The sequence below is a fragment of the Aquila chrysaetos genome, chromosome 10, assembly GCF_900496995.4.
Source record: "Aquila chrysaetos chrysaetos chromosome 10, bAquChr1.4, whole genome shotgun sequence".
In the NCBI taxonomy this organism is placed as follows: domain Eukaryota; kingdom Metazoa; phylum Chordata; class Aves; order Accipitriformes; family Accipitridae; genus Aquila; species Aquila chrysaetos.
In genome coordinates this window covers 15,661,174-15,686,478 of record NC_044013.1, presented here as the reverse complement: position 1 = coordinate 15,686,478, position 25,305 = coordinate 15,661,174, and the positions used below count along the sequence as shown (strand labels likewise).

Sequence of the window (25,305 nt, the reverse complement as noted above, 5' to 3'; positions counted from 1 at the left end):
AGCATACTGCCAATTTAGACTGCTTCAATCCTGGCTGCTGTTCTGATGAAAATGCAGATGGTTTTTCTTGACATGACATAAATAAGATCAGGGCAAAAGATTATGTCACAGGTGAATAAGTGCCTCCATGTAACACACGCATGGCCCATCAGACACAGCCTGGAACAATTAAGTTCATGTAATATGCCTCAGTTCTGCATTTCTACCTGAACCTCTGATTTAGCTAACAGACTCTCAAAAACAAATTATAGCCAGACGAGACCTTACTGATTATAGATGTGCAGATGCTGAAAAGCAATTATTATTCCAGCTGAAGTTGTGATTACTGCAGAATCCAAATGTTTCCTCTTGATTTGCCTTTTCCTATCACTATCACTAAGTAGACTGTAATTACTCTTAGCCACAATGAAGTTACACTGCCAACCATTGAAAGGTATTACCATCCAAGGTCATGATGTCTTCCTTAAGAGGGCCTTCAAAAACACACTAGGTGTATAAAAAGATTAGAAAGCAATCTGCAATTGTGCAGTTCCCATTGGAAGCATTAGCTCTATCCGTAACTATGGTCAGATGACCAGAAAATAAAACAGAACTTCTGAAATCCTGTTCTTGATGAGCATGACAATCCTAGAAATCCTGCCTGAAAAATTGCTCCCTGTCCTGTTTACCACATCAAGAGAAGAGAGAAACAACCAACTAACCAACCAACACCCCTCATACACAAAGTCCTTTTTTTTTAGGTCAGTCAGCAGCGACACGAAGAGCATACCTCTTGGGACATGTATTCCAAGGGGATTTAACATACCTGTTTCCTTGTCCTCTCTACTCCCAAAGAACAAAGTTTGACAGATTTATTACGGCAATTTTACATATATTGCAACTTCACCAGTGAACATTTCAGTTGTGCTCACAGGCGGCCCGGGGGGGATCCCTGGAGGAACTGGAAACGTTTGTACGCTACTTGCAACCCCTCCTTCAGAAAGTCGAAGGCAAAAGGAAGGAGCGGGCGTCCCACGCCCATCCCTCGCACTCCCCACGCAGCCTGCGCCCTCCTCCGAAGTAACCACAACTCCCTGGGCGCCGGCTGTGCGCCGCGGTGCCCAGCGCCGGCAGACACCCGTCCTGCCCGTCACCCCGCCTCGGCCCCCCCCTCGCTGCCGGCGGAGCGATGCGCACCGGCCGCCTCCGCACCCGCAGCGGGCGGGGGGGCTCCGGCTGCGGGCGTGCCAGCGGACGGGGGCGGGGGGGGGGATCGTAGGAAAGGGTGGGGAAGTGGGAGGGAGACGGGTCGGAGGGGTCTGTCCGGGAGATGGGTGGGGAGAGCCAGCGGGCGAGCTGAGCTGGGCTGTGCCGCAACGCCCCTCGCTATAAATCGAGGGGCCGCGCAGCGGAGCGGGAGGAGCGGCGCGGCCGGGAAGGGAGAGCGCGCACAGCCCAGCCCAGCCCAGCCGAGCGCGGTGCGAGCGCCGTCGGGGCTGAGCCGCCCGCCCCAGCCGGGCTGCGGCCGCCCCTCGCCCCGAGGCCGGGCCTCCGCGGAGCCAGGTAAGGCGCGTCCCTCCGGCGGCACCGGCGTCCGCGGGCGCCCGCCCGCCGCGGGCTCTGCCGCTGGAGCGCGGGCGGCCGCAAGCCGTCGCGCCGCTTCTCACCTACCCCTCACCGGGAACACGCTGCCTGGCCCCGGGCGAAGGGGAGCGTTCGTGGTTTCTGCTACAGCCTCCTGCTGAATTTATACTTTGTTTAGGTGAAGTTGGCAGAGGAAGTCTCAGTTCCGGACAAAACACGGGCACGTAAGCCCTGTTGCCTCGGCTTGCCCTTCGAGGCTCGCTCGCTAAGCCCACACCGCATAATTATTTTGGAGAGAGCTAGATGTCCCACAGACTCACAGCCGTGCCATGTGCGTGAGCTCTCGTGTCTTGTCAACAGTTTGAAGATAAAGCAAAGGCACCCTTTGACAGAAGGCACAGCACTCGGAGCAGTAACGCCACACCGTCACGGCTCTTCCCAACGGCCTCCGAGGGGCAGCCTTCTTTTCTCTGGTCAAGATCAGATGAGCACTTGGAAGTTTTATTACTGTGCTAAGCTCATGATATAAATGAATCAAAAATCACTAAAGGCAATGCTGATGATTTTTGGGATTTGTGCGGACACTTCTGTTTTTCAGTCTACCAGGCAATACAACTTCACTAGTTGGCAACTAGTATTGCCAATCGAAATTGTGTAGCATACTCTCTCCAAAACCAGACTTACCCCTTTTCTACAGAAAAAAAATGCAGTAGTCTGTAACCAGAAATTAAATTTTAGTTAGTAAAAGTTAAAATGTGTCGTGTCCCCCCCCCCCCCCCCCCCCAAGCATCAGCCAGCCAGCTAAACTTAGCTTAGACTCTTAAAAATGAAACTGGACTGGAGTTCTTCAAAATGTTCAGGTGAAATCCTGTAACATATTTACTGTCCTCCCTCTCTTCATACATTACAAGATTTAAAATGTTATCAGTTATTTATGGGCACACAAGCCCTATATTCTTCCAAGAAAGTCGACTGCCATATCAGTAACTAAGTCAATCGGATCACAGGATGTACAAGCAGTAAATTTGCAGGATTCGGTAATGCCCATTTCTATGTTTCTGCAAACCCACTAAAATTAATGAGATGTATGGCAATAAGCGACAGCAGGATTTGTCAAGAGCGTGCTACAGTTCACTGTAAATTTCCATCACTTCAATAAGTAGCAATACTTGTTTCGATTGCGTTGCATAGCATGGGACAGGCTAGTAAATGGGCTCAGTGAATTCACAAGCCCCAAAAAGGGATGAGGGTAAAGAGAGATTTTTGTTTAGGAGGGCACATCTTCTCTTTCCACTTGCATGAGTCCACACCACTAACATGATTAGATTTTTGCCTGAATAGGAGGACTGAGTATGGCCTGAAGCAGGTAATTACCATGGTGATGTAGAAAGGCTCTTTCAGCTCTGTTACACTGTCAGACAAATGTTTCACACTCCTGACTATGGCAGTCCATTTTGCTTGTTGCCACCATAATCTTTTATATTACAGCATCTTTCAAAAATACAATGAAGTGCCTACAAATCAAGCTTTCACTCATCTATTAAGAATTTTAACTGTATGCCTTTCCAGCAGGAACATGGTATTTCTGTACACTTTTCCTCTCTACAACTTAAACTACATAGCAAAATCAGTTATGACTATGGAGTGCTTCCACATTTATGTTGCTAAACTGAGAAAGCAAAGTGGTCCTGTATGATTAAGAGAAGTCACGTTTATCATTAAATTTGAATACAGTTGGTTTCATTCTTGCCTTACTTTTGTCAAGGTAGTAGATGGAAACAGAGTTAATTCTCACACTGGAGGAGAGAAGTGCGCCCATTTCGGCTGGTGTGAAGTGTCCTGCCTTCCTGCTTGGAAACAGTACCTTGCTTGGGTTGGACAGCATGTGCAAACTGCAACTAGAAGTTACAGGTTTACAAGGCAGTAAATACCAGCCTGAAATGCCAGTATCCATAGCACTGCAGAAGTGAGGGGAGTGCTGCCTTCCAGATTAAAATGTCGCAACTCCACAACCTGCTTTTTACAGTCCGCTTAGAACAAGAAGATGCATGATTTTTATTTGTGTTACCCACTGAATGAATAATACTATCTTTAATTGTATTAAATATCTGAAAATGTATCTCATTTCTTTTTGCTATTTGTAGTACTATAAAAACAGAGGCAGAGGCAGAACATAAACTTGGTGATTCATTTACACTTTCTAGAATAATTCTGTTGAAATGTATTGACTGTGTTTGCAGACATGGAGATGTATGGCCAGAATTAATTCCCATTAAAAGTTTTATTTCAGATAATGGACACTCACTGCATTTTCCTACAGTCCTAAGTTTTCTGCACTGTGGTAATTTTATCCTCCGTGTTTGCTGAAGGAATACATTTATCTCTGGCACTGCCTACGGTGCTCTAGTGCTACTGGAGCTTACCACAGCTCCAGTAATTAATAAGGTAACTTAAAGTTACATAAACTACAAACTCTCATTACACTGTCCTAGTTAAACACTTGTTTATGCAAAAGCATAATATTAGTTGAAAATGTTTTAAGCAGTCACAAATTACTCTCATTTGCTCACTACCTCTCCTTTTTCTCTGGACCTTCTTGAGGTCCAGAAACTACTAGCATCACCAGGAGTGTTCATAATCTGTCCTGTGGCTGTTACTGCCCAAATTTCTCACTGTGAGCAGCATTCACTTGTTTCTGAGTGGTTGGCACGTATCTGTGTTCCCCACACTTCAGGTTGCCTTTTTTGCCTTGCTGAGTTCATAAAAGGTCACATTCTGTCTTGGCTTGGATAGAGAACATGGGTAGTTATGCATTATTTTAATCAAATACTATGTCTGACTCACATTACGTAGTTAATCTTGTGCTTTTTTTAGCTGAATTTAATGGTTATCTTCAAGGAGACACCTCAATAAGAGGAGAAATGGACTAAAATTTAATTTGGATATGTTATACCTAAAGCTGAGTTGGGGAAATGGGTTATCAAGATTGATCAGCATATGAATAGATCTGCTTGGGCAGTATATTAGATATGCCAAAGAAAGTGGCCAAATGGCTAAGTTGGGGAAAGGCGGTTGGACAGCAAAGCAAAATAAACCCCTCGCCTATTTCTGACAGTAATGCTGGCAACCCAGCAACCATCATCTCCCTCCAGAAAGAGAAGTATAATCTCAGAATCAGAGTTGCAAGCACGGTAAGATTTACAGCTGGGACGACTGGGTCAGGGTATTGCCTGGCCACTACCGGCCCACAGCAGTCTACCTGTATTGTAGGCTCTGTTGCATGTTAAGTAAATCTCTAGCCTTTGGGTAATCTTGTTTCAGTTTTCAAGGCTTTTCTAGCTTACTGCTGATGTTTGTGCCTCATGCTCTCAGTTGTGCAACAATTCCAGCGGAAGTACAGTGACACAGGTGTTGTCTTCTACCATGTGTTCGTTTCAAATACTGATTAACAATTTTGCAGTATTCTTGGATAGCAGTTCTGATTTTTGGACAGTTCGTCCTAAGGGAGACTATGGTATTTTTAAGAAGTCAGCCTCTGCATTGTTAGGATCAGGTTTGAGAACCTAGGTAAGATAAAATTGCAGAGTGTCACAAAGAGACATTTTTAGAGATCTTGTGGAATTCTGAAAACAAAATGGAAAATGTGGATCACTGATGAAGGAAGGGGAAAGTGGAGGGAAGACTTGTTTTGTTCTTTTCGCTGTTGTAGGATTGCTTAGTTTCCATGGTGCTAACAGGAATAAACAGGTTGCTATTGGTGAGAATTGAACCTCAGCTACTTATCTGGAATTAAAATTTTATGCACAGTTAAAATTTTGGCATGTATACACAAGGCCAGTTCAAATACATTGGAGAGTTTGAGTAGGCAGCAACATAATTTACTCTTAGAGCTTAAAGGTGTGTAAACCTCATGCGTGAGGCGCAAACACTGGAGCCTGAAGATCAGAAAGACTCCAGCAGAGCTGTTTAATTCTTATATACAGCCACTATTGCACAGAAGGTTGCTAATCACAGCATCATTTTCTATCTCCTGCTTCTGGTCCTAAAAACCCTGCAATGAAAAGCAAGCCAGTAAGCTTTTGCTAACTACAATATTTCTTTTAGTTCCCTTTCCATCAACAAATTTGTCTCTTAAGACCACTTTCAGCTATAGATAGTCATTGTACTCAGAGCACTCATACCATGTTCTGTACAATCTTCTAAAACTTATCCCTTGGAAAAAAAAAAAAAAAAAGAAAAAAGAAAAAAAAAAGAAAAGAAAAGATGTGCCCTAGAATAATCTGTGTCATTTTTTAACATTTTAGGGAGTTTAACAAATCTGACAAACAAGGGGAGTTATGATACTTAATTTTTTTACCTCAGCTGTAACAAACAAGTGAAAAGAGTTACAGCTGGGATTGTTTGAGACAAAGCACATATGAAATAGAATGGCTGGTCAAATCATTTATGGCCTTATCTTCAGATAAACGATGGATTATACTAAAATTACTTTGAGCTTTCAGGTGAATTGCAGCTAAGTGTAGGAAAATATCATGCTCCAAATGGCATGCTGTTAGTATTCTCTGTTGCACCATCATCTGAAAGAACTACAGATTTTGGGCCGTCAGGTTTTTCACAATTTTCATTCCATTTGGGTTTTGTTTGATAGCAAAACTGTCCAGGTATCTGCTGTATAACAACACTAGCTAGAATGCTTGGTTACTATTTGTGGTGTTTATCTCCTTTTATTGTAGTTGAGTAGCATTTCTCTTGTAGGCACAGAAAATGGGTAATAACTGAAGACAACCTCACAGCAGGACAGTGAGATCAGATTGGCAATGCATCAGTGAGTGGCATGATTGAAGACAAGACAAAAAGCAGCCTACAGCAAAAGGTAACTGGCAATATCTAAAGAAACTGGTACTGAATTTGGGCAAGGTCAATATTTAGACAGTATTTCACTGTTTGAGGTGAAAGCTATAATTAGACTTCCGGCCAGAACAAAGAATGATTTAACCAAACGCCTAATTTCAGCTAATTCACCTATCCTTTCTTTACTTCTAGGTCATACAAGTTTGTCAGTTACTGATAGAACATTGGCTAGTAGAGTCTAATAATCAGTAGATGAAGTATAGGAGCAAAAGTAGAAAATAAAACAGCATTCCTGAGTCCCCTCAGTTTTCTGAAAATTGGGACTTATGCAAGGGAGAAAAAATGCACTAGTTGACTTCCCTAAAAACTGTTGGCAGTTACCCTCCATTTTACCTTGCTTTAGCATCAGCACAGCCTGGCCAGACCCTTTGCTTGAAGCAGGCAGCACATAGTGTACAAAGATGTAGCCTGAACTTGTTTATTGAGGAGCCATGCACGCCCCTCCTAATCCAAGTTTATAGGATGTATGTTGCCTTTTCATCTTTTTCTTTATAAACTCATATTGGTTTTCATTTTTCTCCTTTCTCCCCTCATTCTTGTTACCCAAGCCTAAAAATTTATACAATTTTCCTTTCCCCCCTCTATGAGGTACATTGAGCCGAAGAGCTAGTCTGCTACCACTCAAGTTGCTCAGGATTTCCTCCTTCCTCAGGTTCTTTACTTAATGTACAACAATCAGAAATGGAAAGCAGGGGCAGGAATCAACATGTGTTTTCAAAGTGGGACTCTAGCTCTGCTGTTAGATTTGTCTTTATTGCTTTCCTCTTGGCTTTGTTATTAGCAGCTTACCATTATAAGACAATTACAGTTTTTCTTTTTTTCTCAAATCAGTCTTTATTTCAGGTAAAAGGTATTTCCTTACCCATGTACTTCCTAAAAAGCACTTTGAAGGAAAAGCATTCAAAAATATTTTGCCTTGAAATACATTTTATGATGCTGTTCCATGTTCTTAAACATACCATCAAAAAAAAGTCACGTCAATACAGGACAGCTGCACATCCAAGCATTTGCTCAGCTCAATTGGTAATTTTCCTAGCACTAAAGTAAAGCTCATGTAGCACCTTTTGGAGGGCACAGCACTACCCTTTCTGGGCATCCGTGCAGTTACGTTTGCTTAAAAAGCAAGACTGTACTTGCTGAGGATGCACTGATTCACAGCATCATAGCTTAGCTCGCACTCTGGCTGTAACAGCTGTCTGTTTTGCTACCTCTGTTGCTGGTCCTCAGTACCCACGAGGAACATCTCAGAGCCAGGACAGTAAAGAGAGTTCACTAATGAATTTTATTTTCAAAATAGAGCAATAAATTTTACTTTATAAAAAACAGGAAACAAACTGTACAAATCTGGCAGAACATCTCTTTTGCTATCATTCTATTAAGTGTGCTACCTTCCAGACAAAGCACTACGGATGACTGTATCTTGTTTTTTCCATGGGTGATAATACCTTTCACACTGACATGGATTAAGGTGTCTGTATTTGACCTTTTATTCTCTTTGATTAACCCCATAGCACCTCACTAGTCCAACTGACTTGTACAAAAACCACAGATACATTGCTTGTCTTTATATTTGGCTACTCAAATTTTCTCCTAGTCCTCATAATGATCTGCCCTTAACAGGAGTTTTGTGCAAGTAAAAGCACAATTGGGCCTCTATGTTTTCTGTGTTATACTTACTAACAGTTACAATGATACTAACTTCTTTTGGGCTTAGCTGCATTAGCATTTTAAAAGATTTTTTTTGTCTGAATAAACTCTTGTGCTTTACCAGTTACTCATACTGTTTTCTTTCCTTTCTGCCTTTGGTTCCCTTTTTCTGACCCTAATGAGGTATTCATTAAGAAGCCTCCATGCTGATCCTTTGCTTTTAATCTTTTAACTTTTCCCTCCAGGCTGTTCCTAACATTCTCATTTAAGGAAGAAAAGTCTTTTCTGAGGCATATTGCCATTGTGTGATATTTTCCCACTGTAAGGATACCTAAATTAATTATATAAAAGTAATCAAGTGTCTCAATCAGACACAGTGAACCAAATCCTATTATGTATTGCTGAATTATGACACATGGAAGACAAAGCTTCCTCTGAACAAAGGTGTTGAAATCTAACATCCATTTCCTTGCACAGGAATCCACAATACATTTGGTTTTGCTTCTCCAGTAAGACAAACACTATTTTTCAGCATGAAGACAAAAGAAAAAGTGTTCAACATGAGGTTTGTTTTCCCCAGAGCCATAACACTTTGACTAGCAGGAAGTTATGTGGAAATCACTAGCCACGGTATTGGAAATGTAGTGATACGACTTCCACATTAGTTGGTTTAGTTAACATAACAGATACTTTAGTGATACTGGTATGTCTCTGTCTACATAGACAAGCTGCATCTGCATGTGTGCTTGTTTTTCAGTTAATGTTTTCATTACTCAAAGCAAAAGCTTTTATCAGTCACCTTAACCACAATGGTGATAGGTAAGAAACAGGGATATGATTTGTTACAGGTTTTTAGAGAGGGAAAGTCTTTTTAGATGTTCAATGTCCAACATGAACTACTCTCAAACTACTCTCCGCCAACTTGTCTAATTTCCATTAGATTAGAAAGTGGAACACATCTGTTTGACTGAGGTCTTTCCATTTCTGGAGTAGAAGCAGAGAATTTTAAGTGTTTCTTTTCTCTCCCACTCTCTCACAGATTAGCCATTCTTGCAGATGAAGATAACTATACTGCTCTGCACAATGCATTTCTAAAACTTATTTATTAATTTACACTTGCCATCTATTTTTGCGGGGGGGGGGGGGGGAGGCACGGCGAGCAAAAAGAAAAAGCCTGTAGAGCTCTTAGGTGCATCATGGCTCCACCCTGGTGATTTAGCTTAATGGCAAGAAAATGTCCTTTTGAGGATTAATTTATAGGTGAGGCCTCACACACATCAGAATGTTTCCATACATGTCAAAATGTTGCTGATTTGCTGCACGTCTTGGAGCAAATCTATGTACATAAGCTCTCTTGTAGCACCTTTCTTACTGTATTACAAGAAAGTACAGAGAGGCAGTTCTTTGTACCAGAAAAGCAGAAGTTATGTTATCTTGCAGAGTTCATTGTTCATCATGTTATTATCTCACTTTTAACTAAGGAAGGTTGTTCAGGAGCTTAAGCTGCATACATACTGTTAATTTTTGCCTCTGCATCTTCTGGTTTAGCAGAGGCAGAGTAATATGACTGCAGGGGAGTAGGCAAATGACACTGTGGCCTCTGAATAAACTAAACTACCAGGACAAAGCAAGGAAGCCTCTATTTGGACTAACTTGAACTACCACTAAGAAGTCCAATCACTGCCCATCTTTGTCTACAAAGTTATTAGCTGTGTCCCCCTACCTTTCTTCCTACAAACATCTTTCCCTGGAGGAAGCAACAGAAACCTAATTAAAACATCACTTTCAGTAGTTTTATACTAGTAACACCACTGATTGAGTTGCATCTTTCACAGTAAAGCTGTGAAACAGAAAAAGGCCAAAGAACTTGCACCTAGATTCAGAAAAATCCTTTTCTTCCAGAAGAAGGTGATTCGATTCATGATGAAACAATTGCAGCTTTGGCCTTTCCATTCCATTTTCTATTGTGATCTCTGCCAGAGACAGAAGATTCTGACAGGGATTGCATATTGCTGTGGGCATGTCAGTCATGCATTAACCGTTTCAGAACATTATGATTTCTAATTTAGATGCATAAAATGCCATTTTCTGCTAAATTATCAACAACCACTAATATAACCAAGAGTTTAAACTTACGTAAATTTTACCTGGTTTTAGCCAGAGGCTGGTAAGCATATACTTACTGACCTCACTCAGTATCTGGACTTTCACAGAGTAAATTATAATACCCTTTTTATAGCCAGTCCTTATCTGGCTATCCTGATTTTTTTAAATTTTTTTTTTCCTGCCTCCCTATTATTGTACTTATTTTCCATCCTTTAATGCCATATGTCATGTTGTTATTTTAACATTCTTAACGGAATTTGAGACGTGTTATCCTTTGCCACATTTTTTTATTCCCTGGACCAAAAAGCAGAAGAGGCCCAGGTTTCATGACACAATATGTTTCATTTCACACACATTACACTGCAGCACAGCTACCCATAATAAACAAAAAGATATAACCATTTACCTTTGTCATTGGCTCATCTCAGTTAATAAAGCTGAGAGTGTGGAGAGTCTTCATCATGGGAGGCAGGGGAGTCTAGAAAAAAAGTGAACTGTGTACCTGTTGCTTCTCACAGCTGCCTGTGGGAGTAGCACCATGTCCCTGTAGAAGAAGAATCTGTTGCAGAAATTGCTCTGGCCAACAGCCATGTTAAGTGATGCATATTTCTAATATTTTAGGCTTCAAATTAAAATACAGCACGTTAGAGATTTATATGCTGCAAAAACTGTGGGGAAGAGCCAATACATACACGTGCCCTCTCATGTCATGGAGTCAGTAACAGAGTAACAGTTTGTGAGCAAGGAATCCCCATGAGACACTAATATTTTGGGGCTCAGTTCTACAAGCCATAGTCTACATGAGTAGCTGTTAGTCTCAAGGTCCCAAAACATTACTTACACCATAACTGTGACCATCAAATGATAAATCCCAGAATGCAAATAATAACCTCTAAAGAGGTAGAGATTTAATTCGACTCCCAAAAGAAAGATTTATGTAGCACTCCTGAGGTTACTAGCCTCTCCTTTCTGCTATATAAAAATAATTTCCATGTGATGTGAATGTTCATCGTGTGTTTTAACAAAAGAGGGGTTAACTCTTCCTTTCCTGCCAACACTGATTCATTCACCACATCTGATTCATTAAAACCTTTGTGTTTGGGCTCCTTAGCAAAGCCCAGCCTTCTTTCCTTTACCCATCCAAAATGTTTCTGTCCGCACCTTCCACGTTGCCCATGCCTTTAAAATCACGCTTCTTTGAAAAGTCACTATTCACAAACACCGAAAGAGCAACAATCTACATGTGAGATTTCCAGCATTTGCCTGACCTTATCTGTAGTGACCTCAGTAGGAGTTGCATCATCCCCTCCAGTGGGGGGTAGGTTTCCCAAAGTTTGGCCAAGTTTCAGGAGCTTTGTAAAATCTATGTGGTAAAAGCACGTGGTAACTATTGCTTTTCTAAGCAAAAACTTCTTAAAACAGTCAGTGCCTTTTGCAGCAGCACTTTAAAGCATCATCCTTTCAGGTATTTTAGATAACAGAAATGCATCATTTCTGCTGCGGAATCTTTGATATTTGTAGACTCCATGCTTTCCTGTTTTCAAGAAGTTGTAAAGAGAAAAAGCTCACAGTGGGAACAGTGTTCCATCAAAAGACTAGCCCCCCAGCATTACTACAGGGCAAATTTCTTGATGCCTCAGTGAAACTAGAGAAAGAGCAAGTGGCTGAAATACAGACAAGTCAGTTGGTTTAATCACAGAATGACATCATGCCAATAAGAAAAGAAATGCAGAAAACTTGCCTTTCCTTGAGCACTGGAAATGATCTCCGTTTGATAATCTTATTGACATCTTTTCAGTAGTTTTTAATTTTAAAATGGGCATGAAAAACTAAAAATCCTCAGTTCTGCTAAGGTTCTTTATGTGCAAGTATGGTTTCTTCCTGTTGGAGCCAGTTCTGGCCTCAACAATTCTTGGCACAACTGGGACCTCCAAGTTGATCTAGAGCTGAAACTATTGTCTTTATAAATTCAGATATTGTTAAAAACCAGCAAAGCAACAAGCTAATTGCCTAGATGTATCTCTGTGGTGCTTAGAACATTGTCTGGTCTTTGAGCAGCAGTAGAAGAGAAAGGCTCTATCTTGCATTCATAGCAGTTTGTGGAAGTAGCCTTTATTCCCCCCAAAAGGCCACTCTCCAGGTGATAGCTACATTCTACTGGACCAGTGAAACCATTGACTAATACTGAGAAGATCTGGACAGTGAAACTAAGAACTCTTTCAGTGTTGGATGCACAAAGACATTCACTCCAGCAATAAGAATGACCAGAGACCAATGATACTCAAAGCAGCATGGAAGGTGTGTTTGTAACCTCTTACTAAGCTCTGCATGCGTGAAATCACAGTAATACAACACAGTATTTGTCCTGCAAGCTGGGAAGGAAGAACAGTTGTTACTGCTATTTTTGGTTACTTACAGAGGCACCCACAAGCTTCAGTGAAGACCACATAACCTTGAAGACAGATTATTAGGTATATGAAATATCCAGTAAGTCAAATTGCAATTTTATGTATGATCTGAAAGGAGGTAAGATACCTCACACATATCTGATCTCTATTCTGTTAGAAGAGGGCATGATAATGGCTTTCAGCAGTACTTTTTATTTCAGTTAAGTTTTTTTTCTCTCTTGCCTCTCCACAGCCTTTTTAGTAAAAGGCTGAAATATAGATCTGGATCAAGCCCAGAATTAATGTTGGAGGATTTCACAATAGAAGCTTATGGTTCATTCCATATGGAAATAATGATGCCAATAGAAATTTTAGGTGTGTGGTTAGGTATCCAGAAGCTACATTTGTGTAGGATGTGCACTGATGTGTACTAAAAAAAGAATACTTTAAAACTTCTTATTCCATGGAACTAAGCTATCAGAATAGAAACTTAAAATTCATCAAATTATTTTACTCGCACTTAACAAACCTGAATTTGATTTCTGTCTTTTATTAAAAATGATCACATGGGGCACACTATATTTTATATAGGCAATTCCAGCTGCAATAAAGGAAATGTGTTAATCCATTCATTTACTATCACTCAGAGAAAGTAACTGTGCAGCATGTAACCTTTCACAGCTCAAACTAATCTCACTTTTATTCGTTCTGGGACTTGATGGCTTAATTCTTGTTAACTATTGACTCTTTCGGGTACTTCCAAATACCCTAAATACTACTTCCAAATAGTACATAACCAGACATCAAATCAGAAGTTTCAAATGTGCAGTAAGCTGTATATTCGTAATAAAATAGTACCTTATGTTGTGTTGCCCTTCAAAAATCTTTTCATGTCAGTGCAGAAACCCCTAGAAATTCTAGTCTTCCCTTGGTCTGAAATAGATTTTTTTTTTTTTTTCCTCCTTTCCTGGCATCTAACATGCAGTGAATGACATTGTTAGCAATGAGGAGATGACCTGTCCCTGATAAGCAGACTTTAGGTTAGCCTGCTGATTATTGATCATTTTTATCTCCTAGGAGGACACCAATCCTTTTTGGTAAAGCTAATGTCTAGAACAGAGGTGCAAAAATCCATGCTGGATTGATGATCATAGTTAATGCCCTCATTTCAAAGTCTTAATATATCTAAGTGTCTTCAGCCTCTTTTAGAAAGAGGCAGTTCTTTACCCTGTGGTATAAACAAGAAGAGCAACTGCCTCCTGCTATAAAAATTAATTTTTCATATTTAAAAACTAATTCAGCTATACATTTAATAACTTAGATAAGGAAAATATGATCTTCGTTCCTGTCAAGACAGAGCCACTGAGGTGGCTAGGACAAGAGATATCGCACAGAGATTCACCTCTCAGACGTGATCTTTTCTGAAGCTTAGTGTTTTAATGTTTAGTTTCAGAAGTACTGAACTAGAAGTATTAAGCTAGAAATATATTTTACGTTATTTAATTCATTATCTTTTCAGTTTTAAGTTAACTGCTGTGAGGATAATTTTATATTCACATCTCTTAAGGAAATACAATACCTAAAATGTATTAAACACCAGAGAGTTTACAACACATTCATGCAGCCTTGGTCAAAGAAAGAAAACAGAGATTGCTCTGATGGATAAGCAAGAAAGAAGAGACCAGAAAATTAGGCAGAAAAATGTAAGATATCTGGAGTATTGGGTACACTGTCAAGCCAGAACCAGTGATCTCTAAAACTGCCACCTCACTGATCTTCCCCAAGAGATTAGATAAACACACTGCATGTTGAGAATGGTTAATCCTTCAGTATTTTGGAGTCCAGTTCTACACGTATTGAACCCAAGAGTGTTTTTCCTCCTCTTAACAGGAGAGAACACAAGATTATGTCTGTATAGAGGATATGGGAGCTTTCCCAGAAAACATTTAAACCTAAACCTACAAGATCCAAAAAATGAAACCTATGAACTAAAATACTGAAGCTTACTCTCAGCTGAAAGACTTTTGGCTAACTGTAACGAGTGCTCTTTAGATCAGTCAACAAACTTTTGTACAAAAAGCCCCTTAATCATTGCTTCATTAGTGTTCACTAAACCACAAATTTCTAGTGAGGTTGAGAAACTCTAGTGAAGTTGAGCAATCCTTCCTTGGCACTAACATCTGCGAGTAAAATTTTATAGAAATATGTACATCAGGATTTCCCAACTTCTGGGAAAAAAAACATACATGAGGAAGGAATTGTAGAGTTAACTTTGTCCAAAGAACTGAGTAACATGAAGAAATGTTTCCAGTGTTTCTGGACTCTGCAAAGTACTACGAGAGTATATGCAAAATATAGTCCAAACTTTCACTGCTGCTGCAACTGCTAGAATTATAACTGTGACATTATTACACTGTAGGCTGTTAAAAAGAGCATGCAGAAAATTTGTCACATATTACATTGTAGTATTATTAAGCATTTAATGTCCCCAAAAAGTACTCGGAAGATTTTATTCATCACTCCACAGCCCCATAAATTAGTGTTTTAGAGGTGGCCTTTCACTTATGCCAATTTTTGCCATATCCATTTCTAACACAGAGTCCTTCAGCACGCATACGAAAGATTAGTTTTCTTCATTCTGCATTTTGAATCTAGCCAAATGCTTGCTAGTTTTCTATCTCTAGATATCACTTCTGTTCTCTCTAAATGCTCCTATTTTTAGCAGCTTCAAGATATAAACATCATATGCTTGTACCCAAACATTCCTTAAGTGCATAGAGATACACTGACACCGTATAACCCATTTGACATAAATATAGGACTAGACACTGATTATTTCTACTTATCTGGCACAAGACAATAGAGTTAACATCAATTTTTTTGGTTCTACTTTGCTCTTCTACTAGTTTCAATAAAATACATGTCACCATAACACTAACAACCTTTCTTCTCTATCTGGATTGAAAGCTGTTTGCCCTTACTAGCATTAGAGAACTATTTAGGTAAATAAATAATTTGAAAAAGTAGCTCATGCACTGACACTGTCCAAAGGGGTAATGACAAACACAGGTGTATTAGTAAAAAGGCAGGCGGTGGGGCACTAACAACTGTTAAAAGTGCTTACATTTTCAAATTGTGAAATTGTTTACAATTCATGAAATACATACAGCACTTGAGGGCTAAAAATCACTATCTGGATAACAAAAAATGTGTAGGCTCACATCACCTTTCAATTTCCAAAATCCCTTAAATCACTTAAAAAAAAAAAAAAAAAAAAAAAAAAAAGGATTAAAAATAATTCTGAAGTGGCATTTTCAGCAATAAAAATATCTTCCTCCAAAAAGGAAAATACACATTTGAGTCAAGTTAACCTAGAATTACCTAGAATTACTTCCAAGAGTACTCCCTGGCTGATACTTGGAAAAATAGTTGTATGATTAACAACATGCCCAGTTAGTTTTAAAATATAATCTTGTAGCCTAATGAGTAGGTGTCACTATTTTTCCATCTGCATTTTTAAAGTAAACTATTCTTCTAGTCTCCCTTTAAAAATATTATTCTTAATTTGGCTTAAAAACTTCACAGAATTTAAGATGCATATGTCTTTGAAAAAATAAAATATCAGGATCTTGTTCCATGACTTACAAATGCAAGAATTGGACTGAAGGTTAGCAAAACTGGGAGTGTACTAGACTAAAGGAAGTTAGATATAGGCCAGTAGATACTGAAATAAACTTATAGTTCACTCTGGTACATAAATGCAGAAGTTCAATGATAGGTATTTTGCCTTGTGTTTGCATCTTAATCTTGGAAGAAGGGATAATTTGAAAAGTGGTGGCACTTGAATATAAAGTAAAGCAATTCTCTTATTTTAAAATAGGAAATACAGACCTCTAGTGGTCAAAATATGTATTGTATGAGTTAAACTTCAAAGGGATTTAAATATCCCTGTGCTTAACTGTATTACTTTCCTTTTCCTTTACATTTTCCTCCCTTCTAATCATTCGGAATCACACACACCCCAATTCCACTGTTCAGTCATTCCACAAGCATTGATTTTTCCTAGAGGAAAAAGTCCTTTCATCCATCCTTTTCTCACATAAATTTTATGACTGAAACTGAGTATAGTTGAAAGATACTTGAAAAGTGAAGGGAAAATTAATGAGTGTAGTCTGTGAAAACAAACAGGAGAGAAATGTTCATTCTTTTCAGAATAAACTATGAAGCCATCATACAGAAGGACAGACTCTTTTGAAGTATGCTGGAAGAAATAAATACGGAGAAGTTCTTACAGAGAAGGTCAGAGTACATAAACAGTTCACATTTACAAGGTAGCAATAGCTGGTCCTCAGCTAGCACCAAATAAGTAATAAGCAATTTAGAGTTTTGATATTATAGAAGAACCAGATCCTAGAAAGATCACAGGCAGTTTATTTTCCAGCTATATAGAGCTAGCACAAATGAAGCAGACCACCTTCAACTCTTGCAAGGGGAGGGCACGAAGAATCCACGTATAGGTTAGAGAATTAAAAAGATAAATACTTTAAAGTTAAAAAAAGCAAACACCACAAAATTAACAGCAATTTCAACAGACTGGCAGTTGCTTCATGAAAGCCTGACCAAGAGGACAGCTATTAAATGAAAATGCACAGGCCAGTACAAGATCCCACAAATTCTGTTTGTTCTCACGTCAGACCACCTCCTGATCCAACACTGCAAAAGCAACAGCCAGCTTGACAGTTACTAATACAGATCTTCTGAAGCTTGCTTTCTGTTCTCGGTGCTCATGAACTGATGTACAGACAGTGGTCCGGTCCTGTACTGCCTATTGCAGTTCTATTTCAGTAATATTTTGATTTATTGTTATTTATCCTGAAGTCAGATGCTGACCCCTGTGGAAGATAGTGGCAGTTGTGACAGGAGGCCTATGCATACTGCAAGGCCGCAATAGTTTGAATTACGTGCCTTTATTTGCCCAAGTGTTCGCATTTCTCTCACCTTCCAAAATTCACCTATCAACTCTGGACTAAAAATACTTAGGAAAGCCGTGAGTGGGGAATACAGAATGATAGAAGGAGCAGCAGAAATAAGGGCTAGGAGAAAGGTAAATGTATAGCTTCAGAGTGGTACTGTTCAGGAACTCCAGGAAAGCAGAGAAGATGCTGAAGTAGGCATATGAAGTAGAAGAAATTATATTCATTAAGGCAATGAGGATAAAGGGGGTTGTTCTGCTGGATAGGGAAAAAAAAAAAGATGTGAAATAAAGCATGTGGAAAGTGTCATTAGTTTCTCAGCAATTACAAAAAGAAGATAGAAGAAATTAGGAAAGGGAGGGGACTAAACTCTCAAGATAAAGGAAAAAAGCTTATGCCACCAGAAAGAAATAAACATAACTAATATATTGAACGTATTGTTCCAAACATTTTTCAGCCTCTCTTCTCCCCATGCAATAATTTTATATAAAAATAGAATGCATCATCCTCTTCAACATGGAAATATCTTCTCATTTGTAAGAAAAGCAAATAATCCACCTACCATCAGAAGAATAAAAATCTTCTAATGATGAGGTGGCTAAACTGTGGCAGGGTTGGTCAGTCAGTTTATTTAGTCTTTGTCAAAGCAAATATCAAAACCACATTGTCGTTTAAAATCTGACATGTGACACCTGCTTACCTATTTATAGCTCATGCAGTTCTCACTGAAAGCCACAGTCAGGGCTATCTTATCTTTCAGTAGGCAAAGTGCTGTTTACCTTGCATGGGCTCAGCATTCCTTGTTGTTTTCACAGGCAGTTTAATTAGGATGGATGTTCACCCAACAGAAGCAATGAATGGAGTGGTAAATAATAGTTGGTAGAGTAGTCTGAAGCATTTAATTATCAGTGACTTATTATAATCATTGTAATTAAAAAAGATAAAAGGTCAAACAGGACAGTAACATACAACAGGGGTTTGCTGCTCACCAGATAATTTGCTTTGAGATTGATGTTGCCACACCATTCAGTCACATCAATTCAATCCTCTTAGAAAAAGCTCCTTGTGTATCAGCCTTAAAATGATCCAATTATCATTATGTTAACTCAGGTCATTTGAGATGCTTTAAATGGAATTATCAATGTGCACAATTTTAATACTTGCATTTAACTGGCCAGTGGTTTAACCTGCTCTGGTGAATTCTGACAGGATAAAGCTGTACCAGCCATCTATTTCTGTAATGTTTTTAAACAATCTGCAGTACTTCCCATCTAGAAGTGTCTGCTTTGCAGAAAATGTATATAACCATGGTCCTGGGACAAGCAGGTGAACTGCGGCAAGTGAGAATAACAGCAAAAATGACAGTGGTACAGGGAAGAAAGCATTGCCTGTAAGGAGTTCACACCACCGCAGCTGCCCTGTCTCACCACTCAGCACTGCTATGGGCCCACGCCTTCCAAAACAAATTACTTCTTCTGTGTTGAAGCTTTTCCTAATGCTCTAAAAGTTACAGATGTCCTCAAGGCAGCAGATACCTGAGGCTAGCTCTGAAACTTTAAAATTTCCAGGAAATTTAAAAATTCAGCTTGGGATTTGCAGTGCTTCAAATGTAACGGTCTTACGAGGTTCATTCTCACAGCAACACTCAAACTGTTTTCAAATATATATATATGGCAATCCATATCTATTTATGCAAAAGCAACCTCATTATGTGTTTCTGCTTCCTTTTCATTTACTGAGAACAGTGATGGGTTTGTTTATTTATTGATTTTAATTCCTTACTATAATTTAAAACCGATACCGTACCAAGCACATCCTTTGCACGATTCCCCTGACTTCGGTGTTATACCAAAACCTTTAATTCCAGAAGGGTTAGTCTTAGACAGATAAATTGAAGTATCATACTCTTTCTTGACCAAATTCCTGATTCTTTATGGGAATTGTTCTGCCGTTTTTACTTCCCAAGCACTCCAGAATAATCTCAGGGAATTCAGTACCTTAGAGCACAAGACATGAGTTTCCCAACTCCATTATTTTTTGTTTATTTTAACACATTTCTGAAAAAGTAATATAATCATTATTACACTTTCTTAAAAGTACATATGCTATTAATTACATCAACTAAAGCTACTACTGGCATGAAAAAGTACAGGCCACCGTGTGGGTGGAAAAGGGAAATGGGAAGTTAAACAACAAAACACACTACACTGAAGGGGTGGATGACGGGACCGTGAGAAAGGTGCCTTGGCATCTACCGCTGCACGGAAGCAATCCCATTGAAGGCACAATATTCACTATCAGCTACGTTTGTTTTGACTACTGATTCTGCCAGTTAGTACACACAGAGCAGGATGCACTTGCCAAATAGTACCACCGATTGGTTAATCTAGTCACAAAGAAAGGTCTTGCTCAGCCTTAACTGGGCCCCGATCTGCTTTACTGCAAGTCTAATTTGCAGTGGTGGTTTTCTTAGTAGAGACTTCACTACAGTTTCTTACTTCTAAGTTCTGGGCTGTAAGCTCAGTGGGTATATAAGTGAGCAAAGGCTATGATAATGAATAGACCACACAGCACCAGTGTGTAGCTGGGACAGGGCAAATATTGCCAGACCTTGTTGTTGCAGAACCTATTGGTTATTGTCAAATCTCCTTGGGCACTTTCACAACCAAGGGATGAGATAAGAGGATTTATCTTGAAATCTTTTTATTGTGGTTCTCCCTGTCCTATGAATAGCATGACCTTCCACAGAGCCAAACACCATATATTCTAGGTTCGGCACAGTTTGAAAGCCAGGAAGTTTTGCTCAGGATGTGTTACAGTGCCACGTGTGATCAGAATGGCATATGTTTCTTTGTGTCAGCTGTATTTGCTTGACTTTTTAGCTTCTTAAACATGGCAAAAATAGCTGATGTCATTGAGGTATCTGTACCAATTGAGGCAACAAGACCAATTCACAGAATGAATTGGAGAGACTGGGAGGTGTCACATTGCACATCTTGACAAAGGCTTTATTAGTTGCGTTTAACTAGCTATTCCAAACTTGATAGAATTATCAAGAACCTAAATCTTGAAATTAGCCTGCTAGCTTTATGGAAATGGATCAACTGATTAATGCAGACATATAATAGAACATGAACTAAGGTAGAGAAATATCAAGTCTTTTAAAAAGCTAAGAAATTGAGAGCCGAAGGGTGACCTTGCTCACAAGATGCTGCCTGCAACCCACATTCTGGGCTCAGTTCCTGGCTCCGCTTCAGGCTTTCTGCGTGGGCTTTGCTGAGACATATCTGTGCCTCACTTCACTATTAAAAAGACAATCCATTTGGAATAAAGTTTGTCTCCCACAAGAGCTTGTCAAACACTTAACCAAGTAGCATTCTGCACTTAACTTGTCAGTGCTGAACAACGCAAATAATGAGCAACCACCTCCGTAACAACATAGCCCATATTTCTATAATGACAGGCATCTTTTCTGTCTGAATGCATCTGTACTGCCCAGGGTCTGAAGAGCGTGTATAGTTATCTGTATAAAAGTGACTTTACAATCTTAAGGGGTGGGTTTGTTGGTTGGTTGGTTTGAGGTTTGGGGGGAGGGAGGGAGGACGTGTTGGAGGTTTTGTTTTGTTTTTGTTTTTTTTTTTTTTTTTAAAGCCAGTATATTTCACTTAATCTGTGTTTGAGGCAGCACAAGTTAAGTTTGGCTGACAGCTGTCAGGATCCTGCAGACAGCAATAAACACTACCCTGCAATAATAACTATCAAATTTTTATTTTATTTTTTTAAATATCCACTATTTTTGAGGGAAGACTGTCTATTTGTAGACTCTGGAAAAGATTTAGTACCAGAGTCACTTACAGCATATTACATGCTTCCTGAAGTCATAAGTCATTAATAAGGAAATCATTCTTGCAGAACACACAAGCCCTGGCAAACCAGACAGGTGCCCTGTAAAGAAGATTTCATACCACTGCCATACACTTAATACGGTCCAGAAATATTTTTCATATGCTAAGACTACAACTTCAGCTGTTGGATACATAAATTTTGTCAGTAACTGGAAAGGTAATATGAATTGTCTTTCCCCCTTGCACCCTTCTTAAACTCTTTCTACAGTTATTAATGTGCAACAAATCAGCACATGTCTGGATTTTCACAGATTTTTTTTTCTCATTAGCAGTTAAATACCATAGTTCCAAGCCAGATGGGGAGCTAGGTAACTTCTGAAAATTTAAGGTATTTATGGTACAACAGAACACTAGATTGTGTGAGTGTCTTCAAAGAATTAAGCTTAATGTATAGAAAAAAAAATCCTGGTGATTCACATCAGAGATCAAAATGAGTACCTAATCTGAATTCACTTATTTTCTTAATGCATTACACTTGTATTTACAGCATGAACTAATATTCAGAGTGCTTAAGTGTAGTTTCTGAGATAGCTGAATAACTTCGCTCATTAGATATATCACCTATTTATGGAAAGAAAATAACCTAAAGACTTTCCTGAATTTATAGTTATCTGCTATTTTGAGTCTATTATTATATTTATGACATATGTTCACTAACCAGTCTTATTTTAAATTAGAACCTTGTTTATTGGAAGAAGTTTGTCAGATTTCATTTATGTTAAAAAGAATCTTAGCATTCAGCCAACTCTTAACGTTCTTGCCTCTATTTTATTTTGCAGATGAAGTCTATATTAAAATAGAAATTCATTGAGAAAACACTTGAAGATGGCTTATTTTTAAATTCAAAGACATTGATACATCATGTTAGACACAAAAACTTGACAACTTTTTAAAAATTTAAATCCCTGTCGTGAATAATATTTTCTTCCTCTTCTCCCCTCCTAGGTGCAAACTTCATATTTTCTCCCTGAAACTAGGTTACAACTGAACACATCAAGATGATTCCAAATTACTCTACTGAAGAAACCATTAAAAGAATCCACGTTGACTGTCCTGTTTCAGGAAGGCACAGTTACATCTACGTTATGGTTCCAACTGTTTATAGCATCATCTTTATCATAGGCATATTTGGGAACAGCCTGGTCGTTATTGTCATTTACTGCTACATGAAATTAAAAACAGTAGCCAGCATCTTTCTTCTAAACCTGGCACTGGCTGACTTGTGTTTTTTAATAACTCTGCCACTCTGGGCAGCTTACACGGCCATGGAGTACCAGTGGCCTTTTGGCAACTGTTTATGTAAGTTAGCATCAGCGGGGATAAGTTTCAACCTGTACGCCAGTGTGTTCCTCCTCACGTGCCTTAGTATTGACCGGTACCTGGCCATAGTACACCCAGTGAAGTCCCGAATTCGACGTACCATATTTGTTGCCAGAATAACTTGCATTGCTATCTGGCTTCTCGCCGGTGTGGCCAGTTTGCCTGTCATCATTCACCGTAATATATTCTTTGCTGAGAACTTGAACATGACAGTCTGCGGTTTTCGGTATGACAACAATAACACAACACTCCGGGTTGGGTTAGGTTTATCCAAAAATTTGCTCGGCTTTTTAATTCCTTTTCTGATCATATTAACGAGCTACACCTTAATTTGGAAGACCCTGAAGAAGGCATATCAAATTCAAAAAAATAAGACTAGAAATGATGATATTTTTAAGATGATTGTGGCAATAGTATTTTTCTTCTTCTTTTCCTGGATTCCTCATCAAGTGTTTACTTTTCTGGATGTATTAATTCAATTACATGTAATAACAGACTGCAAAATCACTGATATTGTGGATACGGCTATGCCCTTCACCATTTGCATCGCTTACTTTAACAACTGTTTGAATCCTTTTTTTTATGTTTTTTTTGGAAAAAACTTTAAAAAATACTTCCTTCAGCTAATAAAATACATTCCACCAAATGTCAGTGCGCATCCAAGCCTAACAACAAAAATGAGCTCTCTCTCATATCGGCCACCGGAAAATATACGCTTGCACACTAAAAAGACTACTGGGTCTTTCGACACCGAGTGATGTGTTTTGCAATATACTTTTTTGAACAACCTTGTCAACGAAGCAGCAAGAATGACAAAATTCATCTGCAGTCCTGAACGTGACAGCTTACTGCTCATTACAGAAGCATTAGATCACCACAGAGAAATCATACTGTAAAGATTTAGCAGTGGCCTTTTATTTTACATTGTGAAGAGGGCTGCTTGGTCTTCACTTTGTTTTTCTTTACTGAAAGCAACATAAACAGTGGACAGGCATGTCAGAGTTTCTGTCAGCATCTTGCCATTTACTCAGAACTGCAAACAAAGGGTAGAGAAAACTCCTACCTTAAGTTCAGAGGTCTTTTTAAAGGAAAAGCTTGTATAAATTACATGAATTATGAAGGACCTGTTTTGCACATACATGAGCTATTCCAAATTTTGTTCAATGAGTTGATGGAGCTACACTGCTTGTTTTGCTGGGTTTTTTTTAATGACATAAGTGTCATATCATATTTATAATATATTTTCAAATATATGCTATATATAGAGGCCCAATTTTAAACTCGAATGGAAATTTAAGGTCCTTGAAATTGGTCTCATTCTGATTTATGCTACTATTTTTCATTTTTTAAATGGCATTTTTTTCATAATATATGCAATAAAATGCAGGTTTATTTATTAAATATAGAAGAAATATATTTTTAGATTTATATTTCTACTCATAGATTTCAAACACTGCTTCATAAACCTACATTTATATCCCAGTGGGTATTTTTATAGTAGTTTAAAAAAGTAAGCATATATATACACACACAAAAATAGGGTTCACTCAACCTTTCCTAATGGTACGCCACACTGACTTTGAAGAACATTACTTATGGAGGGGATTGATGCCATACTCTGTATTTGAAAACATGAGTTCTGGGACAGAGGTGATCAGAAAACTTCGAACTATTTTTGTGTAATAGCCAGTGCACTCAATGAGACAAATTCCCAACTAACCAAATCTACTCAATTTTTCAGATTTCTGGACATTTAATAAACTCACATTCTGATAAGTAAAAGCGTGATAATGCTTACATTACAGTTTAACTAATAATGCTTTTAGTCACATCACAAAACATCTGAGACCAAACTTTACTGTTGGCTTTTACAGAATTTGTCTCCATTTATGCAAAACTAAGCCGAGAGTATTTGCTCCCTGTAGAACCTTGTTTTATATGTATGGAACAAATTTAAATTTATACAAACATAAATCAGAACAAAACTCTGGCTCAAACTCTCCATACAAACGAGGAGGGAAAGGTGCTAAGCACTGTAGAAAGTTTCAACTAATGATACCCTCATATGTCCTTTTTACCTCAAATAATGAACTCCAGAAAATATTTATTGATTCACACTCATTTATTGCCTTCAAAGATAAATGAGTTCATAAATACTTTTTGACATAACATAACTTAAGAAAAAATCCAAAACTTTACATGTATCATGTAGACAATTACTTGACTCTTGAGAATTTGCAATATTTATAATCTAATGTGGCTTTGTCTCAGGTAGCAAGTGGTTGGATTATCTGTATTTTCTGATTATCAGTCTCTTGCATATACACAAATATTTTAAATTATTTTTTACTTTAGGAAATTATTTTAAATCAAAACACAACAAAAAAGTTATTTCTGTAGTTTAATACTTTGTAAGAAAAAAAACAGGACTACAACCAGGTCTGGGAATCTTGCGCCTCTTCCTGCTCTTTCATTCACTTATTTTAGGGCAAG

General features: G+C 38.7%; 1 protein-coding gene across 4 annotated transcripts; it reads left to right on the top strand.

Annotated features, from left to right (window-relative positions):
- The first annotated feature begins 1,407 nt into the window (after positions 1 to 1,407).
- AGTR1 (angiotensin II receptor type 1) lies at positions 1,408 to 24,112 on the top strand. 4 transcript variants are annotated; one of them, XM_030029158.2, is made up of 5 exons: positions 1,408 to 1,542; positions 6,319 to 6,436; positions 21,500 to 21,649; positions 21,762 to 21,820; positions 22,438 to 24,112. In XM_030029158.2, the coding sequence occupies exon 5, from the start codon at positions 22,491 to 22,493 to the stop codon at positions 23,568 to 23,570; it is 1,080 nt and encodes a 359-aa protein (XP_029885018.1). In that variant the 5' UTR covers positions 1,408 to 1,542; positions 6,319 to 6,436; positions 21,500 to 21,649; positions 21,762 to 21,820; positions 22,438 to 22,490; the 3' UTR covers positions 23,571 to 24,112. The 4 variants fall into 4 exon arrangements, with proteins under 4 accessions (XP_029885018.1, XP_029885017.1, XP_029885016.1 ...); XM_030029157.2 differs by lacking the exon at positions 21,762 to 21,820; XM_030029156.2 differs by lacking the exons at positions 21,500 to 21,649; positions 21,762 to 21,820.
- The last annotated feature ends 1,193 nt before the right edge of the window (positions 24,113 to 25,305 follow it).

What these genes read in the sequence shown, in the direction of transcription:
- AGTR1 (XM_030029159.2), top strand. Translation starts at nt 22,491, where the DNA reads ATGATTCCAAATTACTCTACTGAAGAAACCATTAAAAGAATCCACGTT.